Source organism: Oncorhynchus mykiss, chromosome 5 (genome assembly GCF_057628025.1).
Source record: "Oncorhynchus mykiss isolate SJ-2025 chromosome 5, ASM5762802v1, whole genome shotgun sequence".
In the NCBI taxonomy this organism is placed as follows: Eukaryota; Metazoa; Chordata; class Actinopteri; order Salmoniformes; family Salmonidae; genus Oncorhynchus; species Oncorhynchus mykiss.
In genome coordinates this window covers 71174406-71191006 of record NC_143026.1, presented here as the reverse complement: position 1 = coordinate 71191006, position 16601 = coordinate 71174406, and the positions used below count along the sequence as shown (strand labels likewise).

Below are 16601 nucleotides of genomic sequence, written 5' to 3'. Positions count from 1 at the left end.
CGCGCACTAGCGACTCTTGTGGCGGGCCGGGCGCAATGCACGCTGACACGGTGTCCAGGTGTACGGTGTTTCCTCCGACATATTGGTTAGGCTGGCTTCTGGGTTAAGTGGGCGTTGTGTCAAGATGCAGTGCTGCTTGGCTGGGTTGTGTTTCGGAGGACGCACGGCTCTCAACCTTCACCTCTCCCGAGTCCGTACGGGAGTTGCAGCGATGGGACAAGACCGTAACTACCAATTGGATACCATGAAATTGGGGAGAAAAAGGTGTAATTTAAAAAAAAAATGGAAACACTGGTGAGAGCAAGGAAAGAGGGAGAAGGCTGCTCCTAAACCCAACTGAGCCATCACGGTTTATTATGGTGCTTTATCCTTCTCCAGTCAAACTGCAGCTGCTCCATACACTAATACCACAGAACAACACCGACACAGAGGTATTATGCATCAGACCTCAACAAGGAAGGTAAGGTACTCAGGGGAACACACAAAGACTCCGCCTCATTCATTCAATCTGCAGTTTCATTATGCAATAAAAACACAAGGCTTTCAGTCCTCCAAGCTATGTATTATAGAGCAGTCTAGAGAGACTATAAAACATTTTACTGACAGTTTGTGATACCCAAGACCTTGGCTAACTAACCCAATATATGTGTTGTCCGTGGGAAATCATATTTCTGGTGTCTTCCTGTGAGCAGTCAATAGCACAACACTTCCCCCACATTCCCCCTCGGACAAGCTGCTGGGAGGTGGGAGAGCCCTTCCCCATGTGAATCATCCTGGATCACCCCTGATGTAACACTGCCTGTGACTATGCCACTATGGCATGTAACATTACTGAGAGATAGTTCCGGGGGCAGACTAATTCCTCCCATTGCTGTGTTTATCTGCAGTTATTGTTCTCAAATCTCATAATCGGCAGGCTAATTGAATTGGACATTATCTAATTCAATCTCACTGGAGGGAGAGAGAGGAGCAGGGGAGCCTGAACTCAAGCCAGCTGCTCCTCAGTGCGTTCTCCTGGTCTAAGCTGCAGTGCAAATGCTGTTTTAATTAAAACTAGGAAGCAAGAACAAAGGATCTCACAAGAGGTTAAACGCTATACGAGGCACTACAGCCACTCTGATGCTGCATGTAACTAGAACAAGCTTTCTTAATTACTGAACATTCATCACAGTCAGGTAGGGAAAGCTGAACAAGGCATTTGTCAACATCAAAATATGACTTTCCTCATCAGTCTGGTATAAAAATCAACACCAATGCAACAGGTTGTATTGTGTGGGCAATCTAGTATTGAGTCAAAGCTGAGGGATTGTGTCTCTGGTAAAGTTTAAGATATTAATCTCCATCTAAAATGTCTCTCACATTCAAACCATCCAAAGAATGCTCTCAGCCTGACCACAGGAAAGCCTATGGTGTTGAAAACAATGGACACACACACACACACACACACACACACACACACACACACAGTGCCCTACATCTGCCCCTGCTGCTGCCCATCAATGTCTTGGGGCACTTGTTGACAGACTCTTGGTGGAACTCGTGGAGCTGAACGTCATATCCCTTTAGGCTTCCGTGTCTTATTCAGAGTGCTGATCATACACATAGGAGAAACCTTCTTCAGTCATTAAGGTAGGCTATGTATTAAACATAGGACAACTCTGAAATCCTGCGGGACTACAGCTGGCCATATCCTTGTTTGCTGGAGTAACATGCACTTCTGAAGTATTTGACAGAAGCCTGCAGTAAGAGAAGGCCCTGACAGAGGCTTTGAAGTGTTGTACTTCTCCATGTCGAATCTCTACTACAACTAGGCTATATCAGGTAGCGGGTCAGCTAGAGGGGGTGGTAATAACCCAGTAAACTGTCTCCCGGAGGCACTAGTACTCTCTCAGAATACCATATCTCACTCAGACACGGAAGGCCTCGCTGCCGAGAGAGAAAAAAAACATCTCAGATATCAGATTCAAGTCACTATTCTTTCATTGAGGGGTGATTTAATAAAATCATTACTTTTTTAACTCAATCAGATTTGACACAGGGTTTGTGTGAGGAGGCTATGCTAAGCTTGTATTTCATGGGAAGCCTGTTAATCTTGTTCCTCATATGAAAAGTAAACAGTGACTGGTGCTACAATGCAGAGTCTCAATAACCTTCACTGTGTGCTCCTGTACAGTTATTTGGTCCCCCATGTATTCCTCCTATCCATCTGTTTTTCCATCCATTTACCCTTCACTGGAATTTAAAGGAGGGGTAGGATTGTCCCAGAGATGGAGGAGTGAGTGAGTGAGTGAGTGAGTGAGTGAGTGAGTGAGTGAGTGACCTGTGTATGGCAGCTCTGACAGAGGACAGACAGAACAGGATTCATCAGCCATGTTGGGGATAAGGCCAACCTGACACCCTCGGGAGAATGGTGTTTAAAGGAAAGACAGCTCACATACGTTAATGCCAAACTAGACACACAGACAACTCTTTCATTTAGGCTTCACATGGCATCGATGGCTGAAATATGATGGTGAAAGTTTGGCAATGTGATTAATGGTCTGTCAACGGCAGCTCACTAGGCTGTTTTCCTCTCATCATGAAGCAACTACAGACCTCTGTACTAGAGACTATAAACAGTCTGACAGTGAGGTATTTGTCAGCTCATTCCAAGCTTCATGAGTGGTGAGTCAGTCTTCTTTTGGAGTCATGTGGCAAAAACCCACCACCCCTTCAATTTCTCAACCTCCAACTCCGGACACAGTGAGGGTGGGTTCCAGCCAGCTGACCATTGAGGACACTCAGTTCTGCTCCTGTTTCCTGTGCTTGTTCCAGCCCTGTTCAGGTCTTTATTCTGCTGAATCAATCTCCAACCCTATCAGCCGCACCTGCCAACTTCCTCTCTTTCCCATTCCCCCGGAACGGTGGTTTTGGAAACAACAAGGTCAGTGGATACTTTAGACACACCACTCTCACACACGTCCAACACATACAGAGCCACTGACTGGAAATAACGTCTCCCTCACACCTCGGCAGAAAGGCCCGGCCTGACGGCCCAGTCTCCTGGAAGTCGACCTTCAGAGAGATGCAGCTCCCCAGTGAACTAGAACTAGACACCGTTCACAGATCAGTGGCAGACCGTACAACATTGACGTCTGGAGAGAGTTCTCATGCCCTCTTCCACACAGAGCATCTGATATACAGTACCAGTCAAAAGTTTGGATACACCTACTCATTCAAGGGTTTTTCTTTATTTTTACTATTTTCTACATTGTAGAATAATACTGTAGTTATGATATCAAAACTATGAAATAACACATATGGAATCATGTTGAAAGCAAAAAAAGTATATATAATATTTTAGATTCTTCAAAGTTGCCACCCTTTGCCTTGATGACAGTTTTACACACTCTTGGCATTCTCTCAACCAGCTTTACCTGGAATGCTTTTCCAACGGTCTTGAAGGAGTTCCCACATATGCTGAGCACTTGTTGGCTGCTTTTCCTTCACACTTGGGTCCAACTCATCCCAAACCATCTCAATTGGGTTGAGGTCAGGTGATTGTTGAGGCCAGGTCATCTGATGCAGCACTTCATCACTCTCCTTCTTGGTCAGATTTCCACTGATCTAATGTCCATTGCTCGTGTTTCTTGGACCTAGCAAGTCTATTCTTCTTATTGGTGTCCTTTAAAAGTGGTTTCTTTGCAGCAATTTGACCATAAAGGCTTGTTTCACCCAGTCTCCTCTGAACAGGTGATGTTGAGATGTGTCTGCTACTTGAGATGTGTCTGAAAAGCATTTATTTGGGCTGCAATTTCTGAGGCTGGTAACTCTGATGAACTTATCCTCTGCAGCAGAGGTAACTCTGTGTCTTCCTTTTCTGTGGCGGTCTTCATGAGAGCCAGTTTCATCATAGCTCTTGATGGTTTCTGCGACTGCACTTGAAGAAACGTTCAAAATTCTTGACATTTTCCATATTGACTGACCTTCTGGTCTTAAAGTAATGATGGACTGTCATTTCTCTTTGCTTATTTAAGCTGTTCTTTCCATAATATGCACTTGGTATTTTACCAAATAGGGCTATCTTCTGTATACTACCCCTACCTTGTCACAACACAACTGATTGGCTCAAACGTGTTAAGAAGGAAAGAAATTCCACAAATTAACAAGGCACAGCTGTTAGTTGAAATGCATTCCTCATGAAGCTGGTTGAGAGAATGCCAAGAGTGCAAAGCTGTCATCAAGGCCAAGGGTGGTTGCTTTGAAGAATCTTAAATATAAATTAGATTTTGATTTGTTAAAACTTTTTTGGTTACTACGTGATTCCATATGTTCTTTCAGTTTTAATGTCTTCACTATTATTCTACGATGTAGAAAATAGTAAACATAAAGAAAAACCCTGGAATATTGGAATAAAGAAAAAACCTGGAATGAGAAGATGTGTCCAAACTTTTGACTGGTACTGTAAGTAGGCTATGCATTGTGGAAATGTGAGATTATGTCATGTAAACAAATACCAGCATGGCAACTCAGGCATTAATCAAAATACTGGCATTGGATGTTGAGTATGTATCATGCAACCATTGTGAAATGCAGAGATGTATTTTGAGGACATTTATGCAGGGCCGGACTACCACATTTGGGGCCCCGGGGCATCGACCTCCAGTGGTCAAAAAATGTGAAATGTTATAATGATAATCTACACAAGGCTATGAGAAAATATTTCAGTTTTAAAGCCATTGTTCTGCAATTGTACACTTTTTGCCATGGTCAAAGAGAAGCATTTGCTATTTTGTAGCACATCTCATGCTATGGTTCAAAATATGCCATTTAAAAGCTAATTTCCTTCTATTCTACACATTTTGCTATGAGGGTGAGATAATTCTTCAGTTTTAAACTCATTTCCTAAAAATTCTAGACATTTTGGTATCATATGCTATCTGGGGGGGCCCTCGACAGCGATGGGGTGGTCACTGCACCCAGCACAAAGCGGCTGCTCTGTCGTGTGAGGGGTAGCTGGATGATCACTGCAATTTCCTCTATTTGTTGCAGGGCCTGTTTTTTCGGGGTGTCCGAGCAGGTGCAGTACAGGGAGAGTTAATTCTGTCCGTGGACCAGGACTTTCCTTACCTTCTATGGATGGGGCCTGGTCCTGGGCCGCATACAGCATATCCTTGAACGCCTGGTAAAGGAAAAAACAGAGGGATAATCACTATTCAGTTTCTTAACTACCGTACAACCAATGACAGTTGACGTTTAATCAAATCAATTAACACTTTTTCATATGAGCAAATAATTACAATGATCAGTGATGGTAACATAATGAACAACATACTATTGATTGATACATTCAAGTAATCTACTTACATAGCCAGCCTCATGAATATTATAAGTACATGACTTCACGCAAATGAAGAACAAAACAAAAGATCTGAAAACTTAGCAGTATATTAAAAGTATATGAAATTGGCAAACTCAGTACAGAATGTCTACAGGGAAAAATAACCATCCTTCGGCAATAATTGATGTTACAGCCCCCAAGATGTGTGAAGATAATGAATCCAGGCTGAGTTATAAGAATTCAATGCACTTGTATTTAACCATGAATTATATGTCTATCAGATTCCAGATCTTTCAAATTAAAACAGATGGAGGCTGGCCTACACTACAAAGACCTCTTTATACAGAATGAGTTTATTTTTCCTTCAATCACTCTGACCTTGCAGATAATGTATATGGCCAGATAATTACAAGAGACATTTTTAACATGATTCTCTAGTCTGGGACTGTGAGGCCTGGAACTGAATACATCTCTATTCCTCCATACCAATCTAACTTACTGGCTCTCTGGAGCAATAGCAGTAACTGGGAATGCGTTTCTTGGCCATCCAGTCAAAATAATTCAGCTTGTGACCTTCACTGAGATAGACAGGTGATGAACTTTGTGTATTGTGCGACAGTGTAGAACCAAGGTTTTTTTTTCATTCAAAGCTTAGATGTGACAAAGAATCTCAACCTCACTATATATGTAGCTTCTGTTCCATATGGCCATTCTCTGGCCAGGTTTATCTGATGTTTGTATAAAGTGGATATAATGAGAGCGGAGGATGACGATGAATCATAGTATGTAGAAGGAACGTACTCAGAAACGCAGTTTGTTCTCTGTTCTACCTGAGCAATAATAATGCAGTCAGTTATTACTGTATGCTCATATTGAACACTAATCCAAGAGAAACATTTCATTTGTAGATAACATTCTCTTTGGAAATTGTGATTCGTAGTAGACCACCTGTGCAAACATTGGGCCATGTAGCAGGGCTTACTGGCCCAGGCTAATAGCTGGAAGAGTGCACACCTTCATCAAGATGGAGGCATATTGCCATGGCAATAGCACCGATGGGAATGGGGGCAGGGCAGGGCGGCTCTTTGGGGAATTTACATGCTCTGATTGTAGACTAGTACAACAGCTTACAGAGATCAACCTGCAGGTATCAACTGCCCTAATGGGTCTGTTGGTATTCTGTTGAAGTGAGATGTACAGTAATAACAATATCACCTACAGTATTACAGATGTTAGGTGGTCTGAGATCTGAAATGACAGCTCTGATAATTCTCATAATCACTTTAACTGAGTGGATCTCTGAGCGCAGGAGCTGTACTGTGCAACGGAGGCAGGGCTGACTGAGACCAGATGCCTTCCCAGTAGGGGACAGAGGATGAGTTGTGGGAAGCTCGCCATTCCATCTCTGTTATTGAAGTAAGATGGATGTATTACAACAGAACGCAGACATTTTGTGTCAGCTATAAACTAGGATGATCATATTCATCATGTTATGTGCAATTATTTCTGTTCTCATTTTTACCATGCATCTTTTGTCAATGTCATTAAGTATACAGTGGTTGGAATAGTAAAACCTTCACATTATCCAATTTATGCAGAATGAATCATCTTGCATCGTGAGCCACTGGCAGAGCTAAATATATACCTGCACAGAGAGGCTAGAGTGGAAAACGGGCCCCACACTTTAACCTCTGCATGTAATTAACACCTGTGTACCTGCTTATGATATAAATAATAGCATATCCCTTTTTCAAAAGGAAATTAGCTTACACAAGCATTATCATGCATATATAAACCCACACAAGTGATTAGATTGCAACGGTAAAAGCAAAAGAGGCTTCATTCCACCCACGCTGCCACATAACCCTCTCTACCTTGCTCACAGTCATGTTGCAGCTTCTGTTTCACCACCTCTGAGAGTACAGTATTCCACACTCACACAGAACAGACCAAGAACCAGACCAAGGGCCAGCCTGGAGACAACCAAGACCATGTACCAATTGCACTAACCAAAAAGAAAGGGCCACGAGATAACAGACTGGAGAAAGGACAACGGGAGATGTTTTATGCTGTTTGCTTTCATTATCAGCGTATCACACAGGAACGAGCTCTGCTTTTACGGCTGGCCTCTGGTCTCCTAATGAGCGGTGGACAGACCTCCATTCTAAACAGGTGTTTAAAATGGACAGCCTCATAGGATGAGCAGACTTCGTTAATTTATCACTCAATCACTTTGTCAATTCCTAAAGTCACATGTAAGCGTTTTAATGGTTAAGGTGTTTTTTCTCCCATACAGCCCAGCAAACTGCCCTGCTGCAGCCAAACAGAGGCATTTATAATAATCCAGACAACATTGCATTTGGAACAAAAAAATAAGAAAAAGTAACATTGACTGATGGTAATAACCCTTTAGAGAGACAAATGAGCAGCCAAACTAGAGCAAGGGACAAAACTAAACCAGGGAGACTTGTTGTGGCTGATGTTTCTACCACAACACTTTGTTCAAGACAAGTCTAAGGGACAGACTGATCTCAACGCTGTTTTGGCAATAAACAAGATACATAACCTTATTCCTACACTAAGACCGCACTCACCAAGCTGCATAGGGACATAAGACAAAAAGAAAATGCTCATCCAGAGGCAGCACTCCTTGTGGCCTGTGATTTTAATTCAGGAGAACTGAAATCTGTTTTACCTAATTTCTATTAGCAAGTCACCTGTGAAACAAAAAAAATGAAGATCACCTTTATTCCACTCACAAAGACGCATACAAAGCTCTTCCTCCCCTTCGGCAAATCTGACCATAACTCTATCCTCCTAATTCCTGTTTACAAAAACAGGAAATACCAGTGATACACTCAATTCGAAAATGGTCCGATGAAGTGGATACTAAGCTACAGGACTGTTTTGCTAGCACAGACTGGAATATGTTCCGGGATCCATCTGATGGCATTGAGGAGTTCACCACATCAGTCACTGGCTTCATTAATAAGTGCACCGACGGCGTCATCCACACAATGACTGTACGCACGTATCCCATATCCCATTGATTACAGGCAACATCCCCACTGAGCTAAAGGCTAGAGCTGCCACTTTCAAGGAGCGGGATACTAACCCGGACACTGATAAGAAATTGCGCTACGCCCTTCGACGAACCATTAAAACAGGCAAAGCGTCAATACAGGACTAAGATCAATCCTACTACACCAGTTCTGACGCTCGTCAGATGTGGCAAGGCTTGCAAACTATCACGGATTACAAAGGGAAATCCAGCTACGAGCTGCCCAGTGACACAAGCCTACCAGATGAGCTAAATGCCTTCTATGCTCACTTCGGGGCAAGCAACACTGAACCATGCGTGAGAGCACCAGCGGTTCCGGACAACTGTGTGATCATGCTTTTCATAGCCGATGTGAGTAAGACCTTTAAACAGGTTAACATTCACAAGGCTGCAGGGCTAGATGGATAACCAGGACGTGTATTCAGAGCATGCGTTGGCCAGCTGACAAGTGTCTTTACTGGCATTTTCAACCTCTCCCTGACCCTGTAATACCTACATGTTTCAAGCAGACAACCATAGTCCCGGTGTCCAAGAATGCCAAGGTAACCTGTCTAAATGACTATCGCCTCATAGCACTCACATCTGTAGCCATGAAATGCTTTGAAAGGCTGGTCATGGCTCACATGAACACCATCATCCCAGACACCCAGGACCTAATCCAATTCACATACTGCCTCAACAGATCTACAGTTGACGCAATCTCTATTGCGCTCCACACTGCCCTTTCCCACTTGAACAAAAGGAACACCTATGTGAGAATGCTGTTCATTGACTACAGCTCAGCATTCAATACCATAGTGCCCTTGAAGCTCATCACTAAGCTAAGGTCCCTGGGACTGGACTTCCTGATGGGCCGTCGCCAGATGGTGAGAGTAGGCAACAACACATCCGCCACGATAACCCTCAGCACAGGGGACCCTCAGGGGTGTGTGCTAAGTCCACTTCTGTACTCCCTGTTCACCCAGGACTGCGGGGCCGCACACGACTCCAACACCATCATTAAGTTTGCTGACAACATGACGGTGGTAGGCCTGATCACCGACGATGACGAGATAGCCTATAGGGAGGAGGTCAGAGACCTGGCAGTGTGGTGCCAGGACAACAACCTCTCCCTCAATGTCAGTAAGACAAAGGAGATGATAGTGGATTACAGGAAACGGAGGGCCGAGGAAGCCCCTATTCATATCGATGGATTTGTAATGGAGCGGGTCAAGAGCTTGAAGTTCTTCGGTGTCCACATCGCTAAGGATCTATCATGTTCCAAACGCACCAAAACAGTCGTGAAAAAGGAACGACAACTTCTCTTCCCCCTCAGGAGGCTCAAAAGATTTGGCATGGGCCCTCAGATCCTCAAAACCTTCAACAGCTGCGCCTTTGAGAGCATCATTATTGGCTGCATCACCGCTTGGTATGGTAACTGCTTGACAGAGGGTAGTGCATATGGCCCAGTAGATTACTGGGGCCGAGCTCCCTGTCATCCAGGACCTCTATACCAGGCACTCTATACCAGGCCGTGTCAGAGGAAGGACCAACAAATTGTCAAAGACTCCACCCACCCAAGCCACAGACTGTTCTCTCTGCTACCGCACGGCAAGCGGTACCAATGCACCAAGTCTGAAACCAACCCTGAACAGCTTCTACCCCCAAGCCATAAAACTTCTAAACAAGACTGCTAAGTAGCCAATCAAATGGCTACCCGGACAACCTGCATTGACCCTTTTTTGCACTCTCTCGTGCACTGACTCTATGCACACACACTGGACTCTACCTGCACACTCACACCGACACCCCAACACATACATATGCCCACACACACATAACATGCACATACTGACTCCACACACACACACACACACACACACACACACACACACACACACACACACACACACACACACACACACACACTCACTCACTCACTCACTCCATACACTGCTGCTACTGTCTATAATCTATCCTGTTGCCTAGTCACTTTACCCCTTCTTATGTGAACAGTACATACAGTACATTCAGAAAGTATTCAGACCACTTGACTTTTTCCACACTTTGTTACGTTACAGTCTTATTCTAAAATTGATTAAATAAAACATTTTCCTCATGAATCTACACACAATACCCCATAATGACAAAGCAAAACCAGATTTTTATAAATTTTTACAAATGTGTTAAAACTATAAAAACGGAAATACCTAGTTATATAAGTAGTCAGACCCTTTGCTATGAGACTCGTTACATCTACAACTTGATTGGAGTCCACCTGTGGTAAATTCAATTGATTTACATGATTTGGAAAGGCACACACCTGTCTATATAAGGTCCCACAGTTGACAGTACATGTCAGAGCAAAAACCAAGCCATGAGGTTGAAGGAAATGTCCGTAGAGCTCTGAGAGGATTATGTCGAGGCACAGATCTTGGGAAGGGTACCAAAAGTATTCGGCAGCATTGAAGATCCCCAAGAACACAGTGGCCACCATCATTCTTAAATAGAAGAAGTTTGGAACCACCAAGGCCCTTCCCAGAACTGGCCGCCAGGCCAAACTGCACAATCGGGGGAGAAGGGCCTTGGTTAGGGAGGTGACCAAGAATCTGATGGTCACTCTGACAGAGCTTCAGATTTCCTCTGTGGAAAAGGAACTCTCCACAGAGGAACTCCAGAAGGACAACCATCTATGCAGCACTCCACCAATCAGGCATTTTTGGTAGATTGGCCAGATGGATGCCACTCCTCAGTAAAAGGCACATGACAGCCCGCTTGGAGTTTGCCAAAAGGCACCTAAAGGACCCTCAGACCATAAGAAACCAGATTCTCTGGTCTGATGAAGCCAAGATTGAACTCTTTGGGTCACGTCTGGAGGAAACCTGGCACCATCCCAATGGTGAAGCATGGTGGTGGCAGCATCATGCTGTTGGGATGTTTTTCAGCGGCAGGGACAGGGAGACTAGTCAGGATCGAGGGAAAGATGAACGGAGCAAAGTACAGAGAGATCCTTGATGAAAACCTGCTCCAGAGTGCTCAGAACCTCAGACTAGGGCGAAGGTTCACCTTCCAACAGGACAACGACCCTAAGCAGACAGCCAAGAAAATGCAGGAGTGGCTTCAGGACAAGTCTCTGAATGTCCTTGAGTGGCCCAGCCAGAGCCCGGACTTAAACCCGATCAAACATTTCTGGAGAGACCTGAAAATAGCTAAGCAGCGACGCTCCCCATCCAACCTGACAGAGTTTGAGAGGATCTGCAGAGAAGAATGGGAGAAACTCCCCAAATGCAGTTGTGCCAAGATTGTAGCGTCATATCCAAGAAGACTCAAGGTTGTAATCGCTGCCAAAGGTGCTTCAACAAAGTGCTGATTAAAGGGTCTGAATACTTATGTAAATGTTATGTTTCATCTAAAAACCAGTGTTTGCTTTGTCATTATGGGGTATTGTGTGTTTAATTCATTTTAGAATAATGCTGTAACGTAACAAAATGTGAAAAAAGTAAAGGGGTCTAAATACTTTCTGAATGCCCTGTAGCTTCATCAATTACCTCGTACCCCTGCACATGGACTCGCTATTGGTACTCCCTGTACATAGTAATGTAATTTCCTACTCACTATATATAGCCATGTTATTTTTTGTCATTATTATTCACTGTGTATTTATTCCTCATGTCACTGTTTCTATTTTTTTTTAAAAATGTTATCTGATCTGCATTGTTGGAAATGTACTCGTAGGTAAGTATTTCACTGTTAGTCTACACCTGTTGTCTACAACGCACGTGACAAAGAAAACGTGATTTGATGTAATATTTCCGGTGGATAATATAGTTATCTGTATTCTCTAAGAGTCAGAGGCTCTTGGCAATTGTTGCTTGTGCCTCCCACTCCAGTGCCCTCATGTCCATAACAGACAAACAAGTCAGACAGTTGAAGAAGCCTAACACACAAACTATGCATTGCAAGTCTGACTCAGGCCTATGTTTTTTTTTACTATGCTATGACTGCACAGTTATTTCTTTTCACAATGAAATATAATGCCTTTTGCTGTTATGATTTCGTTCCCATGTTCAACACCCATCTGATACTGTACAAATTACAGTTGTAACACCAATCTGCTTGGAGAATCTGGATTGACTTTGCTTGGCCACAGGAGTGTTGTCTAATGCTCATGTACCAGCATATGATTTAAACACCTATAAGTGCATTCAATGGATGAAATGAAAGAAAACTCCATATCGGATTCATGCATGGACCTCTGTAATAAATTCTCCCACAATAAAACATCAACCAGATCCATTGCTCTAAGGTATTTTCCTTTTCAATTAAGCAATTACAAAAAATATATATAACAATGTTGTTGCCGTAGTAATACCAGTGTTAATACACAGGTATAAGAGCCACTTGTAAAGTCTTACAATGTTTCATAATTTATTTGTAATCAGAATAATTGCTACCAGATTTCTGTCAATGCAGCGCAACAAACAGCTTAAGGAGACTAGACAATACATATTTCTTTCACTCAGAGAAAAATACTAAAAGTACAAAGCAAAGTGCTTTCTGAAAAGACAATTGCATATAATAAGTCATATTGAGTATTATTTAAATATTTGTCCAACATGGCATGACAGCGCTGAGAAGGTCATCCATCTCAAAGCTGACTGAGGTGTAAAATGGCTGATATGGCCATGTATTGGATTCCATGCGTCAGGCTGCAAATATAGACAAAGACTAGTGTGGCCATATGTGTTTTACCCTCACCTAATCCAAATGAAGGCAGATACCTTCCTGTACCTACTTGTTGGTTTGCTAGATCAATTAAGGTATTATAAGTTGTATATGAACTTATCGTGTTATAGCATGGTATAAGCCCACAGAGTGAGGCATGCAGGTTTGATAGTGGGATGCAGACTAAGAATCCTCCAGAGGCTCGCATCAGCATCTTTGTCTATAATTCATAGATCAAAATGGAATGGGCAGCCTTGTTAGAGCCTTTCTGCGCCCAGGCTCTTAACGTGAACCAAGAAGATGTGGGGTGTGACACTGAAAATGCTCCTCAGACTGCTTTCTCCAAACCATAGACACAATAAAATGGTTTTGGCTAGGCTATATCTAATCAATTCAATTAAAGCTTTTCAAACAAAGCAAGCCATAATATCTTATTAACCAAAATTGCATTTAACAAAATAACTTACATAATAGTGTTATTCAATCAAATCAGTTATGTCGCAAGGGGATATAATTTTCCAGGATATAAAAAATGTATGAATTATAAAGAAAATATTGTATTGTGATTTTACCCATTTACTGAGACTATCCTATGCATATTAATTTACATATTTGATTCAAAAAGTGACATTTCTCATTCTTAAACAACCCAAAAAATATTGTGTTGTTTTCCAACACTGGCAACAATAGCAATGGACTAAGACACGTAAATACTATTCTTATTGTTCAGCGTTCCAATGTAGCGCTCCATGTAGCGCACGCGACTACTGTAGTGAAAAAATACAGTGTATGTCAACAAATGGAAAGACAGATAACAATGTATCCCGTATAAATAATAATTCAGTTGGCTAATAAAATAATTAACACAATGAATAAATGCTTAGGGCCTATGAATAGCAAATATTTGATCTATGAACAAAAGTACTGTACCATCAAACTGACAGCCTCAGGAAAGGTTGCACAAAGATAACTATGATGCACAAAGCAATTGCCTAAAATGTTAAAACAATCTAAATTAATTAAATAAGACTGCTTGGTTTATCAAAAGGAAAGTTACAGCCAACGCAATAGCCTACCATAAACTATCCGTATTTACATATTCAAGCAGTCTTTTGTTACACTATTCAAGAAGTAGGCTAAAAGTTAAAGGGACAGCTATAAGAAAAACACAAATCAAGATTAATACAATTTACGAAGACCAATACCGATACCAATACCATGCTATCAATTCATTATGTATTCATTAACATGGATATGAGTGACTTTTCTCACTTTAAATCAGAAAGCATCATCCTACATCGAAATAAAAACATGTGTAATTACCTCATATTGAAGGTACTGTTTCCTCCATTCCGGAGTAATATGGGACGAAAGGTGCTCCGCGAATTTCATTTTGGAGGACCAGCTATCTACTCAACGTCCGTAATTCCTAGTAGGACTGTCCCCTGTTGACGCAAGTTTTGTTATGTCTGTCAACTTGCTGGCTCGCATGCGTCAGTTAACTCTAGGGCACTCTGTCTTATCCCGTTTAGCGTACTCCAAAGAAACTCCGTCCCATACTATTTTGTGGGAGGGATGGCGTTACAGAGGCCTCCCTCCCTGTAACAGGTGGTTTGATGACAATATAACGGTCCCGGTGCAAATGCTTCAGTGACTCTACCTTCGATCCCTTGTCAATTCTGGGGACATAGCAGTTTGCCATCGCTTTCAGCCAACAACGTGGTTGCGTCACTGCGCAGTGACAGGCGGTGTATAAGGGGTGTATTCATTACATCTCGCAAAGGAAACCGTTTACCGTTTAAGAACAAAACAGAAGCAAACTGAGGAAATGGAACGAAACGGGTAGGGACTTACCTGAATTCGTCCAATAGAAACTTTCCTTTTCGTTGCTAAACGTTTTCCGTTTGGAGTAAAACGTTTCGCAACAGACGAAACGTTTTGAAACAGATTCGGCGTAATGAATATAACCCTGAAGTCCCCCTCAGTGGAAGACACCCTAACTGTAGCCAATTCAGCGCTCTGTCTTTTCTTTATTGGTAGATTATTTGTAGAAAAATGTTTTCTACATGTATAGCCTACCTGCATGAATTATGGTAGGCCTATTGATTAATAAGGACCTGGGTGGAATCCTCTAGCTGTCACTTTCACTTGATTTCTAGGGGTTAATTTCTGGGAATATGCCTCAGAATTCCTGGCCGCGTCATTAAAAAGGACCATGTGTCAAATAATCCTCAAATACGCTGTATTTGCCAATAGTCACAAACAATATATATTAATTTTAGCCAAATTCATTATTCTATAAGGTTAGATCATTTTAATTTAGGCTATAGACTGTGAAGATTTGTTTCTTCTGAACTTCAGAAAGACTCACCAACTTTTACTTTGCCATACAATCACATGAAATGGCTAATCAACTGTCTGTTGGCTAGGTCATTCCATAGCCTATCGTATGAGAAGAAATTACATGAAACATATTTTTAGTAAGGTCGGAAATGAAGGAGCATCGTTAAAAGTTTATGAATCTGATTTTTTAATTCCCATTTGTTTCACTGCAATTGTCTCTGACTTCTCCATTTATTTATCGTCTTTGAGCAACAATAGCCTGGCCTACTGACCATATAATGAGGATTAAGGACCACCAAAATGTCAACACAAATAAAGTTACTTTGTTGGTCTGGTTTTGTTTCCAGACCATCCATCTTCTCTGAGGCCAAGTGGTGTACCAGGGTCCACAATGTAAGGTGCACTGTTTTTTATATTTAATTCACAATAGCCTACTTCCCTTTGCGCGTCTGCACTGCTAATATGAATCATCATCCTGTTGGAGTTCCATTCCATCATGATGAATTGCAAGGCGAGACCGGTGTGGGTGCGTGCAGTTTATTGAAGCCACCTTCAATAATAGATCAACACCTGGGAAATACTGCCATCTACTGGACGAACAACACTAATTCAACAGGGTACAGTTACATAAGCTACAATTGCAATTAGTTAATTCTCTTAAGAAAAAAGATTGCAGTCAGAGTGCAGTGTAACTGCAATTAAAGTGCAGTACAACTGCAGTATGCTGCAAATACTGCGTCCAAAATAACACAGTTTTGTAAGTGTACACTTTTTTTGTAACGGTTCCGATAGTATTTTCTGTTTTGTTTAACCAGATAATATAATAATAATAATAAAGTTGCTCTTGTCAGTAGGCTACAACATGTTCTATAGGGTAGTCACTTTCTCGACATAGGTTGCTACGTCTTTTGGGCAGAAAAACAAATAATGGCCATTAGGCTAAACGAAAAAATATAGGCTACATACAAAAATATTGCCATTTCGGTAGAAAATATAACTAAATAAACAGCAGCTGCATGTCTAATCGCCTAGGCAGCCGATAGTGATCTGCAATATCGTCTAGGATGGATGTGGCCAGCAAGTAATACACACTCGTGTCCCTCGTGGACCGGCTCGTACATAAAACATCCTCAATTCAGCCTGCAAAGGCATCATTTCCCTCCTAGCTTTAAT

The 16601-nt window shown here is 42.2% G+C and overlaps 1 protein-coding gene across 1 annotated transcript in view; it reads right to left on the bottom strand.

Annotated features, from left to right (window-relative positions):
* LOC110524448 (solute carrier family 53 member 1) overlaps positions 1 to 14822 on the bottom strand; it is a 77068-nt gene extending 62246 nt beyond the window's left edge. Inside the window, exons 1-2 of the mRNA XM_036978243.2 lie at positions 14409 to 14822; positions 5110 to 5161 (exon numbers count right to left, since the gene is read on the bottom strand). Coding sequence (XP_036834138.1) covers positions 5110 to 5161; positions 14409 to 14477 — 121 coding nt within the window. The 5' untranslated portion in view covers positions 14478 to 14822. The remainder of the gene's footprint in view (positions 1 to 5109; positions 5162 to 14408) is intronic.
* Positions 14823 to 16601: the final 1779 nt, after the last annotated feature.